The 15,411-nt window shown below is 35.8% G+C and overlaps 1 protein-coding gene across 4 annotated transcripts in view; it reads left to right on the top strand.

The window, feature by feature from the left end:
- Window positions 1–15,411, top strand: part of ANKRD28 (ankyrin repeat domain 28) — a gene marked incomplete at both ends in the record, with an annotated part of 160,977 nt that overhangs the window by 53,822 nt on the left and 91,744 nt on the right. For 2 of the 4 annotated variants that reach the window (XM_079705036.1, XM_079705038.1), the window contains 2 exons: window positions 4,525–4,641; window positions 5,766–5,849. In XM_079705036.1, coding sequence (XP_079561162.1) covers window positions 4,525–4,641; window positions 5,766–5,849 — 201 coding nt within the window. Of the gene's footprint in view, window positions 1–4,524; window positions 4,651–5,765; window positions 5,850–15,411 lie in introns of those variants that run through there. The other 2 variants (XM_079705037.1, XM_079705039.1) reach the window with 2 other exon arrangements.

Raw genomic sequence — 15,411 nt, forward strand, 5'->3', positions numbered from 1 at the left:
AGGGGGCCTGTCTTATTCAGGAGGAGATATAAAACAGTGTTATATGGTACTGTTAACTTATATATAATATTTCAGTATTTTTAATAATTTAATATATTATGGGCCAGTCCTTTTTACCCTTCTCTTTCCCTAGACTGTAAAATACAATGAATGTGGAGGAATGCAAAACTCTATAGTCTTACTTCTTGCCTACGTTTACTGCACCCTCCCCCAGTAACACTTAATAAACACTGGAGTGTAAAGACAAGCTTTTAAAGTCTCTCTAGAGGCCTGAAAAGGGTGGGGGGACTTAGTAACTAAATGGGATCTCCAGACACCAGTCTGAATCACCTCACCAGTTAGGGGGAGGTTGTCAGTAGCCCTTTTTTATACTCTGTGTCTTCACAAAGGATATCTTTCAACTCTCCTAAATATTTGTAATAATAATAATTTGTAATAATATTATTAAACTTCACTATTAATAACACTATAAAGTTGATTCTGTTCAGTTCTTTAATAGATGTTGAAATGATTCACGGGAAGGTTAAATAACTTGCTCAAGGTCACACAGTTAGGGAAACCCGATTAGATTAGTTTGGCCACAAAGTCTATCTTCTCCAACACTGTGCTGTTACAGTATGTCTCCTAGGTAAAAATCTCTGGAGATTATTATTCTTGGAAGTCTAAGAAATTTAGACTCAGGGAATTTAAGTAGTTTGCCCAAGGACACAGCTAATAAATAATGGAATCAGAATTTGAACTCCAGGTAGGCTGACTCCTGAGCCCGTAGTGTTAGCTGTCATTCAGCATCATTGTTTTATATGCTGTCAACTTATGTTGAATACATTTAAGTTGCTCTCCCACTAGAGGCACGAAACTCATTCTGTTGCACTTTAAAGCCTCCCATGTTTACAGGTTAAAGCATATGAATCCTCCCCCCATTGTCTTTTGTAATTTTGCTACTCTATTCCAAAGTTCTTGTGACATAATATAATTTATTTCAATGAAATTATTTACAGATGGAAAAAATTGGAAGGAAAAAATATGTGTATAACACAGCCCCTGCCTTCAAAGAGCTTGCTTTCTGGTTGGGAAAAACCTAAGTATGGAAGTTGACCTAGAACAGGAAAACAGGATGTACCTGCCTAAGTCTAAGTAGGTGAACTTATACACTGGACACTTTAGAACAAGTTAAAATTGTCCATATAAAAAGAGGTTTTGTTTGGGGGGAGGGCGGGGCAGAACCCTGACAGAGACAGTAGGATATAGGATATTGTTACTATAGTGGTTTTGTTTTCAGATACTTCGGACATCAAGGTGATAGTTTTTATTTAGCCCTGTGGTGACAGTTAACGTCATTTTTGTATGTCAAAATATTTGCATGTCTTTAACTTGGCTTAAAACCATTTATATATTTTAAAATAACCGAATTTTTAGCATAGTATCTTGGTACAGTTATGTTAGGCTTACAGGTTTTTTCATAAACTGATACTTAATGGCTTTTGTTGTTAAATTCTGGCACTCTTATTTATCTATATCATGCTGGTCTTTTTTTTTTTTTTTTTGTTAAGTCAACTGGCTTAAACGTGTGAGGTAACACTAGCCCTGAAGTACCTATTTAAAAATAACTTGTTTGGGAATATTATCGCAGTAAATAGTATGTTCCTTTGTTACCTAAACTTTTTTGCAATCATTATACATTGTTTGTCTTTTAAAATCACTTTTATAGTCTATTTTGCAATTACAGGTTGCAAAGCTCTCAGGAGAGTGTGCGTACAATCAGTGGAAGCAGAGTAGATTAGAAAGAGCATGTGTTTGTAATTAGGTACAACTTTATTAATTTGCCTAACTTTGGATATAATATTTAATTTCTAAGTCTGTTTTCTTCTTCTATACTATGGCAGTGTAGCAAGGTCACTGTGAGTATTAAATGAGAATGTATAGCACCTAGCACATCACAAATGTTCAAGAATATTATGTTTATTAATAAGAATGCTGGTTGATAGAAGAAGGAACAAAGGTTGAGGAGGTCATGGTATTTTCTTTGTAGTTTTCCTGTGGGGAAATATCCCCATCCTTGAGTAAGCAGAGAAGCAGGGAGGAAACAGAGAAAGCCAACAATAAATTGTTTGTTTGTTTGTTTTGCGGTATGTGGGCCTCTCACTGTTGTGGCCTCTCCCGTTGTGGAGCACAGGCTCCGGACGCGCAGGCTCAGCGGCCATGGCTCACGGGCCCAGCCGCTCCGCGGCACGGGCCCTCCCGGACCGGGGCACGAACCCGTGTCCCCTGCATCGGCAGGCGGACTCTCAACCGCTGCGCCACCAGGGAAGCCCAAATTGGTTGTTTTGACAGTTATTTGTAGCTTGGGATAATTAATTTTATAGGAAGGGAGAAGATTCTTTGCTTTGGTTACCCTGTGCCTTTTCACTACCAAGGACCTGAAACAGTAGTTTTACATAGCTATTTAACAGATTTAAGGCTTTATTCCACATCCAGATGGGAAGATAGAATTATTTCTTTTGTGAAATTCAAGTGATCTATAGAATTTTACAATTATAATTTCTAAAATATGAAAATTTTATTTTTTCCCTTTCAAAATATGACTTGGTTGATTAAATTCAACAACTTAGAAATTGTTAGTAAATCTTAAATTTATTTTGTTTAAACTTTGTGCATTCTTGAAAATAACGTCTAGTAGATTAAAAATGGTCTTGGTAAAATAAGAAAAAGAAAACTTTAGGTTCATGGTATTTATATTCTCATAAAATGCTTCTTTATCTCTAGTTCTCTTTTATGGATTCACTGCAGACATTATCACTGCAGCTGTCTCTATAGGGTTAAACATTTGCTATTTTGTAACATATGAAAGCAGTTAAGCTGTTTGGAATTGTTTACTTGCTAAAACCAGTGTTAGTCAGCAGAGGCAGTACACCAGATTTCCTTGTGGCTTTTCGTGGAAAATGTTAAAAGCGCACTCATTTTTCAGTTACAGAGTTTTTTAGTTTGATCTGGATTAGTCACAGAACTGGCATGAACCCTTCTCATTGTGAAGGCTGTCCAAACGCGCTATTTTTTTTCTCCTGCTAGAGGAAGTTGCATCCTGAGCAGTAGCTCAGCTCTTTGGTAAGTGTAACATGTGAGCATTACTAGGCATTTCATTCTGCGGTTCTGCAGTCTTTGCTCTTCAGACTGTTGCTCAGTTGAAATGCTACTGTGGCGCGGATCCTGAGGTTCTCTATTTTTTAAGGACCTACTCATTTGGAGGTGTCAGTGACATTTTGCAAGATCATCTGAGGAAAAGGAAAGCATCTGAAATCGACTGAAAAGGGTAACTGTAGCGGTTTTCACAGTGGAAGGAAACTATACTGGCACAGAGGCAGATGATTGAATAAAGTAGTTGGCTCAAAGAAGATGCACAGTCTGCTGTTTCTTCCTCTGAATGAAGACTCTTTAATGGAAGCTGTATTCATGTGGAGATCAAAGAAAACACTGGAATGATAAACTACTGGGGGTTTTTTCCCTTCTCTTTTTTAAAAATGAAAAAGCCTGAAGCAGTAATTTGAGCTCAGATGCCTTCGAATTCCTTCGCAGCCTGCCTGTTCCATTCGGATTCTCCGCTAACACCATTTCTGCCTGGTGCCTGTGTCCTTTTGCTGGAGCAGCTACAGACCACTGCCTGATGGAGGAAGAATGAACGCTCTGCCTTGCCTATGCTGTCGATGGGAATAAAGCTAACTGTGTTTCTTATATGGAAAATCTGGATTAATCAAGCCATATTCTAGTACCAAGAGTCCTATTGTCTCTCGTGGTCTGACTCATCGCATGTAAATGTACTGCATCTTTGCTATTAATGCAGAGTGTTGTTTGTTTTTTTTTCTTTCTCAAACACAGAAAGAATTGTCAACCTCTGAGCAACATTTTGAGAATTTGTATTGAGCTCTAGACGTATTTTTTTTCTGGATAGTATCAGCATTAAACCAGTGAAGCTGAAGAAATGAAGACAAATTAGAAGTGGAAACAGAACAATGAGATTTTATTTTTTATTTTCAATTATAAGCAAGCCAGCTACTGGTAACTATATGACCTTGCAGGCAAGAGCGGGTACAGCTGCGATCTTCTCTGTCACAGCAGTTGTTTCTCATCTTATTCTGCAGCGTGTGTTGATGTCACCCAGACAGTGATCTTTTTATGCAAGTAAATTTCTGTGAAACAGAGGGATATGACTGTTTTGGTAGGGGAAAAATATTTTTAAATGAGCTTGTCCTGGACTCAGTTTTAGTTATTGACATGTTGATGTCAAATTTCTTTTGAGTTTTACAGTAACCCAACAGAAAATAACAGAATTGTTTTCTTAGTAAGTTACAAGTATGTAGTTATAATTTTAAACTTCACTTTTTCCGATAGTATTTATTAACTTTAAAAAACCAGCTGCACTGTTCAGAGAATGATTCTAAGTGTTGTACAGAAGAGGAGGAAAAACTACTTGTGCTCTTCCAACTGTGACTTTTATCACATAGCTTAGAATTCAGTTTTTTAAAAGAGCGAATGAGTCGAGTGTGTATTGTTGTTTTGGAGGAGGTAGAAGATGAGTCTCCTGCATTCATTTCTAACTTGCCACAGGAAAATAAGTCCCTACATTCTCCACCTTCGGGAAGTGTATTGGTAAGATATGAGAGTTTATGTTTACTGTATTCTACTGAACTAGTAGGGTAAATTTTATTTTTTAAGAATAAATGTAATTTGTACTAGTTTCATTAAAAACCCAAATTAAAGCAGTATAGGTGTGTGAATATGATGCAATATTACTTGTATATGAATGCACACATTTCTGATTTTCACTTTTTCAGATGTTTAGATAACAGTTCAGACTTTATCTCTTAATCTCTTAAAGACTTTTAAAAATAATTTGAGGATAGTAGTTATAGCAACCACATTTCTGTTTTCACTTAGTGGTTTTAAAAACCGATGTAACAAGAATGAGGAACTGTATGTTTTAGGAAAGGTTGACTACTGCCAGCAACACCGAGACACAGCCTTTTCTGTAATGAATTGTATGTATTTACATGCAAGGCTGTTATATGAAAAAGAGTCAGACTTCATCTTTAATCTTATTTTTAATGCTGTTGTCAATTAATTGACTTCTTGTTTGACTAGTATATGATACCTTATCAGGGAGGCTGTGTCGTTGATTAAGAACTTGTTATATATTTAGATGTTCGTGTGTCTGCCTCTTCATGTTATTCAGGTTTACAGTAATTTTTGGTCTTTGAATAGTAGTGATTTTCATCAACTGCCAGATTTTCTTTCTTTGGGTTTTTATCTTTATACATGTAATACTAACCCATGCAAGTTGTTTTGGTGCCCCAAACAGAACTTTTCAAGGAGGCCTTCGTGGGCCTCCACATGGGCTAGGAACTACTTGTTTGACAAGTTATATCCCACAAGTAGATGTTGAGATGTCACACTTGTATTTGGAAGAGACTTTCTTTTTACCGTATGTATGTTCAAAAGGCCTCCACTCATATAAAATAAAATCTGATTATGCTTATTATGCTACCTAATTTTGGTCATACGGTATTGATTTTTTTTTAATTAGGCCTTTTTTTTCCCCAAGGAGGAATCCTGTACTTTCAAATGATTTGACTTCATGAAACTTGGTTCATGTCAAAAGCCAAGTGATTATTGTGATAGGGAAGAAAGTTTTTAGATTTAAAAGTTATGTGGAAATAGCTTTAGAATCATCCATGTGGTGTGATTAATGTTTTTATTACTCTCTTGTATTTTAGCCATCACTGGTGCAAGCTATATTTAATGGAGATCCTGATGAAGTTCGAGCACTAATATTTAAGAAAGAAGATGTTAACTTTCAGGTAAAACAGTTTCACTGATACCAGCCTTGAAACCTACTTTCCTAGAGTTATGATTTTTGTTAAAAGGCATAACACAATTCTGTAACAGCTGTTTTAAACAAGGGTAGAAGGGTCTTGAAGCAAACAGGAAGGGACTGGACATATATTCAGGGTAATGACTAAAACACAGGAGAACTAGGAGCCAATGAGGGTTTTTTGTTCCCCCAACTTCGTACTTTGAAAATTTTCACAGAATAGTTGAAAAAAGACTTTGAATACCCATATAACCTCCACTTATATCTGGCATTGATAACATTTACCACATTTGCTTTCTCTCCCATATTTACACAGATTATATTTATAGTACACATATTTTTTTCTTTCTTTTGCTGAATCCTATTTGAAAGTAAGTTATAGACATCATGACACTTCACTGTTAAATACTTGTGTGCATTTCAGATGAGGGTTCTTTTTTTGTGAACTTGAAAGAAGAGACATGTCTATAAAATTTATAATATATCTAACTTGATTGTGAGATCAAATTTGCTTTCTGTGAATAACATTATACACAGAGACTCATCTGTTTGGGGTCTCGCAGTAAATAAAGACATACTGTTTGAAAATTCCTCAGACTTTTAAAGATACAGTGGATTTAACATTCAGGAGTGACATGACGGACAGTTTTAGAAAGAGTGGGCATATGGATAATTTCCTTCCATATATGTTTCTCTAGTGGCCAAACGTTTTTTAATTTACTAAATTGAGGCTGAAAATATATAATTAACTATAATAAGATCAAATTTATTAATGTATATATTTTTACTGGAAGTGAATGTTTTCAGTATCTTTTTCGTACATAATTCAGTTCTCTGAATGATGGAGAGTGGGGAGAGGTCATGATTCCTAACGTCCCTATAGCAACAGCAAAACAGATGACCTGGAATTGAGTGGCCGGTTCTAAGAAAGCTGTGCTCTGCCAGCTCAGCTCCAACTCTCATTTTTTCCCTTATTCTTTTGGACAGTACTGTTGTGATCACTTGATGTTAAGTAGATATAAGAGGTATTTATTTTATTTTTAAAGGTTGAATTAACTGAATAGATTTGAATCTTTAACTAAAATGGTTCATCATTACATTTTTTTCCTTAAACATTCCTAAGTGCGTTGCATTTAAGTTTACATTTATTGGAAACATGCACCTAGTTCAGGATTTATTTTAAACGGAGCGCTGGTCACTTTACGTAATTGGGGTGTTCTAGAGAGTCTACTTTCCCTAAGACAAAATAACTATAGGGGTATAGACTAAGGAAAAGAAGAAAAAGGCTTTCTGTTCTGTTTAACTCTAGTATTTTTTGTTCGTTTGTTTTAAATAGAACTAACAAATCTCATCTTGGTGAGAAAGTTTGGACTATAATCCTACTTACCATGGTTAATTTCTCCATCATTACAAAGTCTCATTATAGCCAACTGCTTTTCTGCCATAATAATCAAATTATCTTAAGTTTTTAAAATTTTATGCTCAAAAAATCATTTTTGAGCATCAGTTTATTCTGCTGTGATGTCCTTGGGAGGTATTGTGTTATCCGTAACTAGTGTGTGACCCCCTAACTTTTATGACTTTTAGCTTCTGCCTTTCTCCTTATAGATTCCTTTCCTTGCTTACTTTTAAAACATCGTTTCTTAATATCTCCTAGCTTGTTCTCTTGCTCTGAAACTTGGGGACCAAGCTTAGAACTAAAAGTCTGGTTAGTGCTTCAACTCAGTAGACCCTTCTTAAGAGTGACTGTGTCTTCAGTGATTCATGGGTTTTTGACAAATTTTTTTACAGTTGCTTTTCTCGTGTGACTCTTCACAGTTGAGAGTATAGTCATAATTATCAGATGTGTTAAGTCTTTGGCAGTTGTTCTGATTTAGGATGGTAGTTTGTTTTTGTTTTTTTATTCTATTTTTGTCCTCTATGATAAGGAATCGCATAGAGTTTTAAGAGGCAGGTATGTATGTTTGTGTATGTGCTGGTGTGTGTAATAAAACTTACACTGTTTTGTAATATAAAACCCACTCACTCTTGACAGGTAATAAAATATTTTTAAGTTTTATGTCAGTGCAACAGTGGTGTTTTTCTAAAATAGATTTATTTAAATGAGTATTTGAGAATAACAGCTGACTTTTTGAAATTTACATTTTTTGCAGTTATTTTTATAAAATTTTAGAGTGGGTAAAAGAGCTCACATTTGGTCCTATACTGTTAAGTAAACATTGTTAATTATTTTAGGTTAGCTTCTTGAGTCATATCCTGAAGTTCTGAATACTGTAGACCACTAAATAGCATCTTTCTTAGTAACACACCTAATTGATTTTTTAAAAACTAATATAAAATTTTACACATTCATATTATTTGGTCTGAGAAGGAAGTCTTTTATTGTAGAAGCTAGCTGAGATGATTTCACTAGAAAATACTGGAGTTTTATATTTGGAGGCTTTGGGCCACAAGTAGTTGACTGAGTAAATATAGGTTTATTGCTTATATAGTAATTTAATCCAGAGCAAGGTGATTGGTGGGGGGTTGGTTAAGACAGTAATGTCATATCTCTGAGTGAGCTTCTCTGTGAGACTCTTGGCTTTCTCCTCCTGGTAGAGAAATGATTGTTGTATCCTGCACTCAAGACAAACAGCCAGAGAAAGTGGAAAGGAAATTCTCCCTGTACATTTCCTTTTTTTCTTTTTTAATCAAAAGCAAAAAGATCTTTTCCAGAATCCCCACAAAACTCCCGCTGAGTTTCCTCGGTTACAAGCCCACTGTAAACCAGTCCACCAGCAGAGGTAGAAGGGGATTAACTTTTTGCTCAGATCAGTCATTGTTCATCACCTGGTTCATCCCCTAGGGTGAGAGGCTTATCATCAGTGATTATATCGCACTCCGTATCTGGAAAAAATCAGCCTTTTCATGAAGGAATAAAAGGGAAATAGTTGTTTGGATAGGTAACCTAGTAGAAGAAGATTTTTTATTGCATAAAAATAGTTGAAATAGCAAACTTTTAGAAGAATAAGTCACTTGGATATGGAAGAAGCACTGTAAAACAAACAGGTGAAACGGTCAAAAAAAATTTAAAGACAGATTGGTGTACATAATATAAAGAACAGTTGGAACATAAGTTGTAAGACCTAAGTGCTTCTATCTTCTTACCCTTATGCTACATGAACAAATCCATTTCACTTATTAGGACTCACTTTTCTTTTGTAAAATGTGTGGGATTACATTAATGGGCTTCATGTTTTTTTCACACCCCAAATTTGGGATGCTCTAAAAATTCCAAGCGACCTTGAATGACCTCCTGCTTTTGCCCAGAAGGTTTCATTTGTATTTTCAGGTTTATGTGGCCAAAATAATAATAATAATAATAATAATAATAATAATAATAAAAAATGCCTTTCCCTAGGATTTACCAGAACTTAATGCCATGCCATGTTGTGGAGCCCAAATAATTTACTTTGAAATATTAATAACACATTTCAGAGGAAAGGTATGACTTTATAAGAAAATTTTCTACAAGCAGAAATTGTTTTTCTTAATCCACAGTGATAGAAATTGGTGTTAATTATAGACTTTATTTCAGAGACAGTGATGTGCCTAAACATTTTTCTGGTACCTGCTTTAACTCACACAGCAATCTTGTAAAGTTGGTAGGTTAACATTTCCATCCCATCAATAGGTGACAGAACTAAAACTTAGAAAGTATATAGCAGAACAGACATTTGAACCTATGTAGATTTGACAGAGGCCTGGAAATAAAAAAGTAACTTGGAGAGAAATATTTTTCCTTTGCCAAATAGTGCCATAAAGCAATAATTGTTAAAAAATGGATTTTTCTCCCTATAAGTTATGTCCACATTCTGTGTGGACTCCTACCTTTTAAACTGTAATACAAATGTGATCCTGATTTTCATAGTCAAGTGCTATTAAATTTTAGCATTGCAAATGAGTGAATAAAGCCTCCCTTAGTGCCATGTTTTTTGGCTGGTTAAAAATGTCATTCGAAGTAGTGTCAGACTGGGGGTAATTATAATCTAGCCAACACCATTTTTAGTGTTTAAAACAGAAAGTCTTAGATTATGACTTCTGTGACTGTGACCCTTTTTAAACTCAAAAGAATTGATTTAAGAGCTAGTCAGTAGATCTTGCCTGTATCATATAAACTTGATAATTTTGAAAATGCTACCTTGTATATTTTACATATTGGTTTCTGAATTTAGATGTACTTTTTTATTCAGAATATTTGGGGATTGATTTTGCCAAAGTAGTCTTCAAAATTATTAACATCTTCTAAGCTTTCAAAAATACTTTCTGGGATCATTGAAATGATGTTGCTTTTACTTTGTCAGATAAAGTGTTTGGCAAATACATACCTGTACATGTATGTATATGTGTGTATGTACATCACACAAGCAGATCATTTGTTTTCATTATTATTGTAATAAGGTAGTTGGCAGTTTCCACAAAGTAGTAAACCATAAGTTTACACAGGTTGCCTGAATTCCACCCACCCTCATTCTTCACAGTGTCTCTAGTCTTTTCTGGAAATTAGCAAGAAGTGCTCTAATCTTTAATAAATCTTTCTTGTGACCATAAGTCGCTTCTGCTGGCTGTCAGTACACCAAGCTGTTGATGTTTCTGGAGAAGTTCTTAAAAACCTTCTCACTCAGTTACCTGAGGTTATATGAACTCTCTGTCCCAAAACTGTATGTGTGTACATGGTCTTCTGTAGTTACAGTAATTAGTATTGTGGCCTGCAAACCTCCAGCCCCATCTCACGTGTACCCACCCAGTTCCCAGCTGGCTTCCACGAAGCATGGAGTGAAACGGGGAGGTAGTGAAGAGAGAAGAACCAGCTCGGCTTCCACCCTGGAGAGGGTTGCCCTGTAGTTTCTCCATCCCTAGAAACTGCACCTCTCCTCTGTTCTTGCCAGTGCTTCTAGATTTCAGCCTCAGATTTTTAAATTTTCTTTACCAATGTTCTTGTTTCCTCCAAGATCCATAAACGAGCATATGTTCCATGTCATTGTGACTAAATGGCTGTTATACTGGTCCTGAAACAAAGGCGGTTTTGTCTAATGAAACCAGCTGTTTTTTCAGCTAGAAACTGGTGGTGAGTTATCTTTGTATTCCATTCATTGTTTTTTATTTAGCATATATGTTTCTTCATTTTCCTTTTTTTCATCCCGTATATTTGGGGAATCAGTCCATACCAGTCTAGAGAGAGCTTCCTTATTCTTTATAATCACATAGCTCTACACTTAGGTGTTTATAACAATTTATTTAACCAGTCCCTGTCTTGGAGGGCATTTGGGTTATTTTTAGTCTTTATTGCTAATTGGTAATAAATGAGATAAATTCACCAAGTAAACAGACCTTCTGGTGGGCAAGCAAAACTTTATTTTTTTTTTAGAGTAAAAGGTTTATTTAGAGGGCTACACACTCCATAAACAGAGTGTAGGCCGACTCAGAAGGCGAGAGCATGTAAGCAAAACTTAGAATGTTGGGATTTATTATGAATTATTTAAATATATTATCAACTTCCCAAATAGACTAAATGTCCTCTAAGTTCTTTATTTGAAGCAGTTTTAGTGGACATGTTTGTATAAATTGGTGGTCAGTAAATAATGATAGTTATATAGCATAGTAAAAATGTCATAGATTGTGTCCTAAATTTCAGCCTGAGCTGAAATTACTGATTGGTCTGCTAAGTCTCATCTAGCACCTCAGCCTATTTTTATTTAAGTTTAATTGAGGTATAATTGACATGCAATAAATTGCATATATTTAAAGTGTATAATTTCATAAGTTTTGATTGGTCTGCTAAGTCTCATCTAGCACCTCAGCCTATTTTTATTTAAGTTTAATTGAGGTATAATTGACATGCAATAAATTGCATATATTTAAAGTGTATAATTTCATAAGTTTTGACATGGGTGGGTATATGCCTGTGAAACCATCACCACAATCAAGATAGTTAACATTCCCATCTCCCAAAGGATTCCATTTGCCCCGACCTCTGATCTGCTTTGCATCACTATAGATTAATTTGAATTTTCCAGAGCTTTATACGATATGTCCTCCTTTTATCTAGCTCTTTTCACTCAGCATAATTATTTTGAGATTCATCCGTGTTGAGGCATGTGTTAACAGTTCATTACTTTCTGTTGCTGAATAGTATTCAGTTGTATCAATATACACAATTTGTTTATCCACTCACCTGTTGATAGAGTTTGAGTTGTTTTTCTTTTTCATCTATTACAAATAAAGCTACTGTGAAGGCATGTCTACAAGTCTTTGTATGAACATATGTTTTCCTTTCTCTTGGGTAAATATATGGTGGTGGAATGGTCAAACCATATGGTAGGTGTATGTTTAACTTTTTAAGAAACTGCCAGCTGTTTCTGAACTGGTTATACCATTATACATTCCCACCAATGGGATATGAGAACTACAGTTTTTTCCACATCTTGCCAATATTTGGTATGATTAGTCTTTTCTAATCTTAAACATTCTAATAGATGAGTATCTCACTGTGGCTTTAATTTGCATTTCTGAGATAACTGATGATGTTGAGCATCTTTTCATTGCTTGTTGTCAATCTTTGTATCCTTGGTGAAATGTCTTTTCAAATGTTTTTGCTTGTTTTTTTCCTTATTGGATAGTTTTCTTACTTTTGAGTTTTATATGTTCTGGACACAAGTCCTCAATCTGTGGCTTTATTTTCACTCTCTTATGAGTGTTTTTGGAGAGCAGAAGTTTAAAAATTTGATGATGTCCAATTTATCAATTTATTCTTTTATGGATTTTTGTTTTGGTGATGTATCTAAAAAAGTCTCTCTTGGTGTCACATAGATTTTCTCATATCTTCTAGAAGTTTATAGTTTTACATTTTACATTTAGATCTACAGCCTATTTCAAGTTAATAATTGCATGTGGTACAAGGTGTATGTCAAAATTCACTTTTTTACATATGGATATATCCAGTTGTTAAAATATTTGTTGCAAAGGGGAGTTCCCTGGTGGCCTAGTGGTTAGGATTCTGGGCTTTCACTGCCATGGCCTGGGTTCAGTCCCTCATCGAGGAACTGAGAATCCCACAAGCCGCAAGGCGTGGTCAAAAAACAATTTTTTGTTGAAAAGATTATACTTTCTTCACTGAATTGCCTTTGCATTTTTATCAGAAGTCAATTGTCGATATATGTGTAGATCTATTTATGGACTCTGTTATGTTCCATTGATGTATTTGTGTAGCTCAACGCCAATACCACACCATTATGATACTATAGTTTTATAATAAGTCTTGAAACCAACTTTTTTCTTTTTCAAAATTGTTTTGACTATTCTAGGTCCTTTGCATTTCGATGTGAATTTTTTAGAATCAGTTTGTCAGTCTTTTGGGGAAAAAGGAAATTGGAATTGTGTTGATCTATAGATGAAATTGGCAAAAATCAACATTTTAGCAATATTGGTTCTCCTTACCTATGAAGAAGTTATATTTCTCCATTTATTTAGGTCATTTTTAATTTCCCTCAGCAAATTTTGTAATTCTACATTTCCATCTTTTGCAGATTTATCCATATTTTATAAATTTTGTTCCTACTATAAATGTTACTTAATTTCAAAATAGGCTGATTATTCTCCACTCCTGAGATAATTTTTCCTGAGTACTTTATCCAAGGATCTGGGAGTGATGAGTTTTTCTGATTTGGCTGGTAGGAACAGGACACTGTTTCCTGTGTGCGAACCAGGCACTGTTCCGTCTAATGCGGGCATTCTCATTGATGATGATATCACCTCCAGCTTGGCAAAAATTGTGTTTTTTGTTGGAATGCATGTGTGTGTGCGTGTGTGTGAAAAATCTTACATAGTACAATGATTTGTGGCCCTCTAAAGGGCCGAAGTGTATAAATTAGGTATACAGTGGTATTAAAATTTCATGGGGGCACTTAGGGAGAAAAAAATCTAAAAAGGCTCTTGGGTCAGGGTGATAAGGGAACAAAAGGTTGAGAAACACTGCTTTAATTATTTTGGATGCTTCTTTTCATGAGTCTTCAGTGGTATTCTTACACACGTCACGTGCTGCTCAGTACTCAGTGTAGTACACGAAGGGATATCCTGCAGGTCTCAGAGATTCTCTCGTGTACCATCCTCTCCTCTCTGTTACTCTGTCCTGAGAATTCTAATCCTGGTTTTCTCCCCAGACTGTCAACTCTGTCTCTTCAACTCAGGGAAATATGCCTATTAAAAATATACATAGCTCTGGAAAAGCCATTGAGAAGCATTTTATTGATTGAAACAGCTGACTGACATTCCACTGAATGTTTTCACACTTACACCTTACATATTTTGTGAAATGGCAATTTTTTATTGTCGTCCAGCAGTATTTTTTTTTTTTTTTTTTTTTTTTTTGCGGTACACGGGCCTCTCACTGTTGTGGCCTCTCCCGTTGCGGAGCACAGGCTCCGGACGCGCAGGCTCAGCGGCCATGGCTCACGGGCCGAGCTGCTCCGCGGCATGTGGGATCTTCCCAGACTGGGGCACGAACCCGTATCCCCTGCATCGGCTGGCAGACTCTCAACCACTGCGCCACCAGGGAAGCCCCCAGCAGTATTTTTTAAAAAGAAATTCTGTACATTAGTTTTCAAAACACTGGTGTTGCATTTGATAATTAAAATTCCCCAATCAGGGTCTTCCCTGGCGGTCTAGTGGTTAAGAATCTGCACTTCCACTGCAGGGGGCATGGGTTCGATCCCTGGTCAGGGAACTAAGATCCAACATGCTGCAAGGTGTGGCCAAAAAAAAAAAAAAAAAAAAAACCAAAAACAAAATTGCCCAATCATAGATGGCATCACCTCTGCTCCCTCTTACTCTTGTAAGACCTGATATTGATATGTAATTTTGGCGTTTTATTTTTTTTATGAAAAGCAAGTAAGCCTTAGTTAGCCTAGGAGTATCTGATTACTGCTAAATTTGTAGAAGAGAATAAATCCAGTATTTAGAATAGGATGCTCTGTGGACTTGTCTTTTTAATATTACTACTGATAGGGCAATATCTAGATTACAACATGAATTAATACTAGATTCAAAACTTCCTAAATAGAATTTGCCCCAGGGCAAGAATCATGCCTTCCACTGTGTAAGACAGATAGCACTGGAAAGGGATTTTGGAGATCTAGTAGTTACATCATCTGTTATAGATGAGGCAAAAATAAGACCCGTGGAGTTTATTTGGTCACTTCCATTTAGCAGAAATAGCTTAAGAGCCTGGTTTTGTTAAAGTCCAGTTCAGTTTTCTGCCCATGTTGTCTCCCCTGGCTTGTCACCCCTCATTTCTGCCCAGTGGGTTACTATTACAGCAAAGTTCTTAGCTTTTCTCTTGTAGCCATAAGTATATAAGCCCTTAGTAAATACTTGATAGCCTAATTTGATTTAATTTGGTATGTTGGTTCATTCCCTTGACGAATATGTGCCATTTACCATGCTGGGTATTGGGGAGACCAGTCATATATACTTTTTTCCCCTGTTGTTCATGCTCTTTCCCGACTCAGGAT

This window comes from Hyperoodon ampullatus (assembly GCF_949752795.1).
Source record: "Hyperoodon ampullatus genome assembly, chromosome: 5".
NCBI lineage: Eukaryota > Metazoa > Chordata > Mammalia > Artiodactyla > Ziphiidae > Hyperoodon > Hyperoodon ampullatus.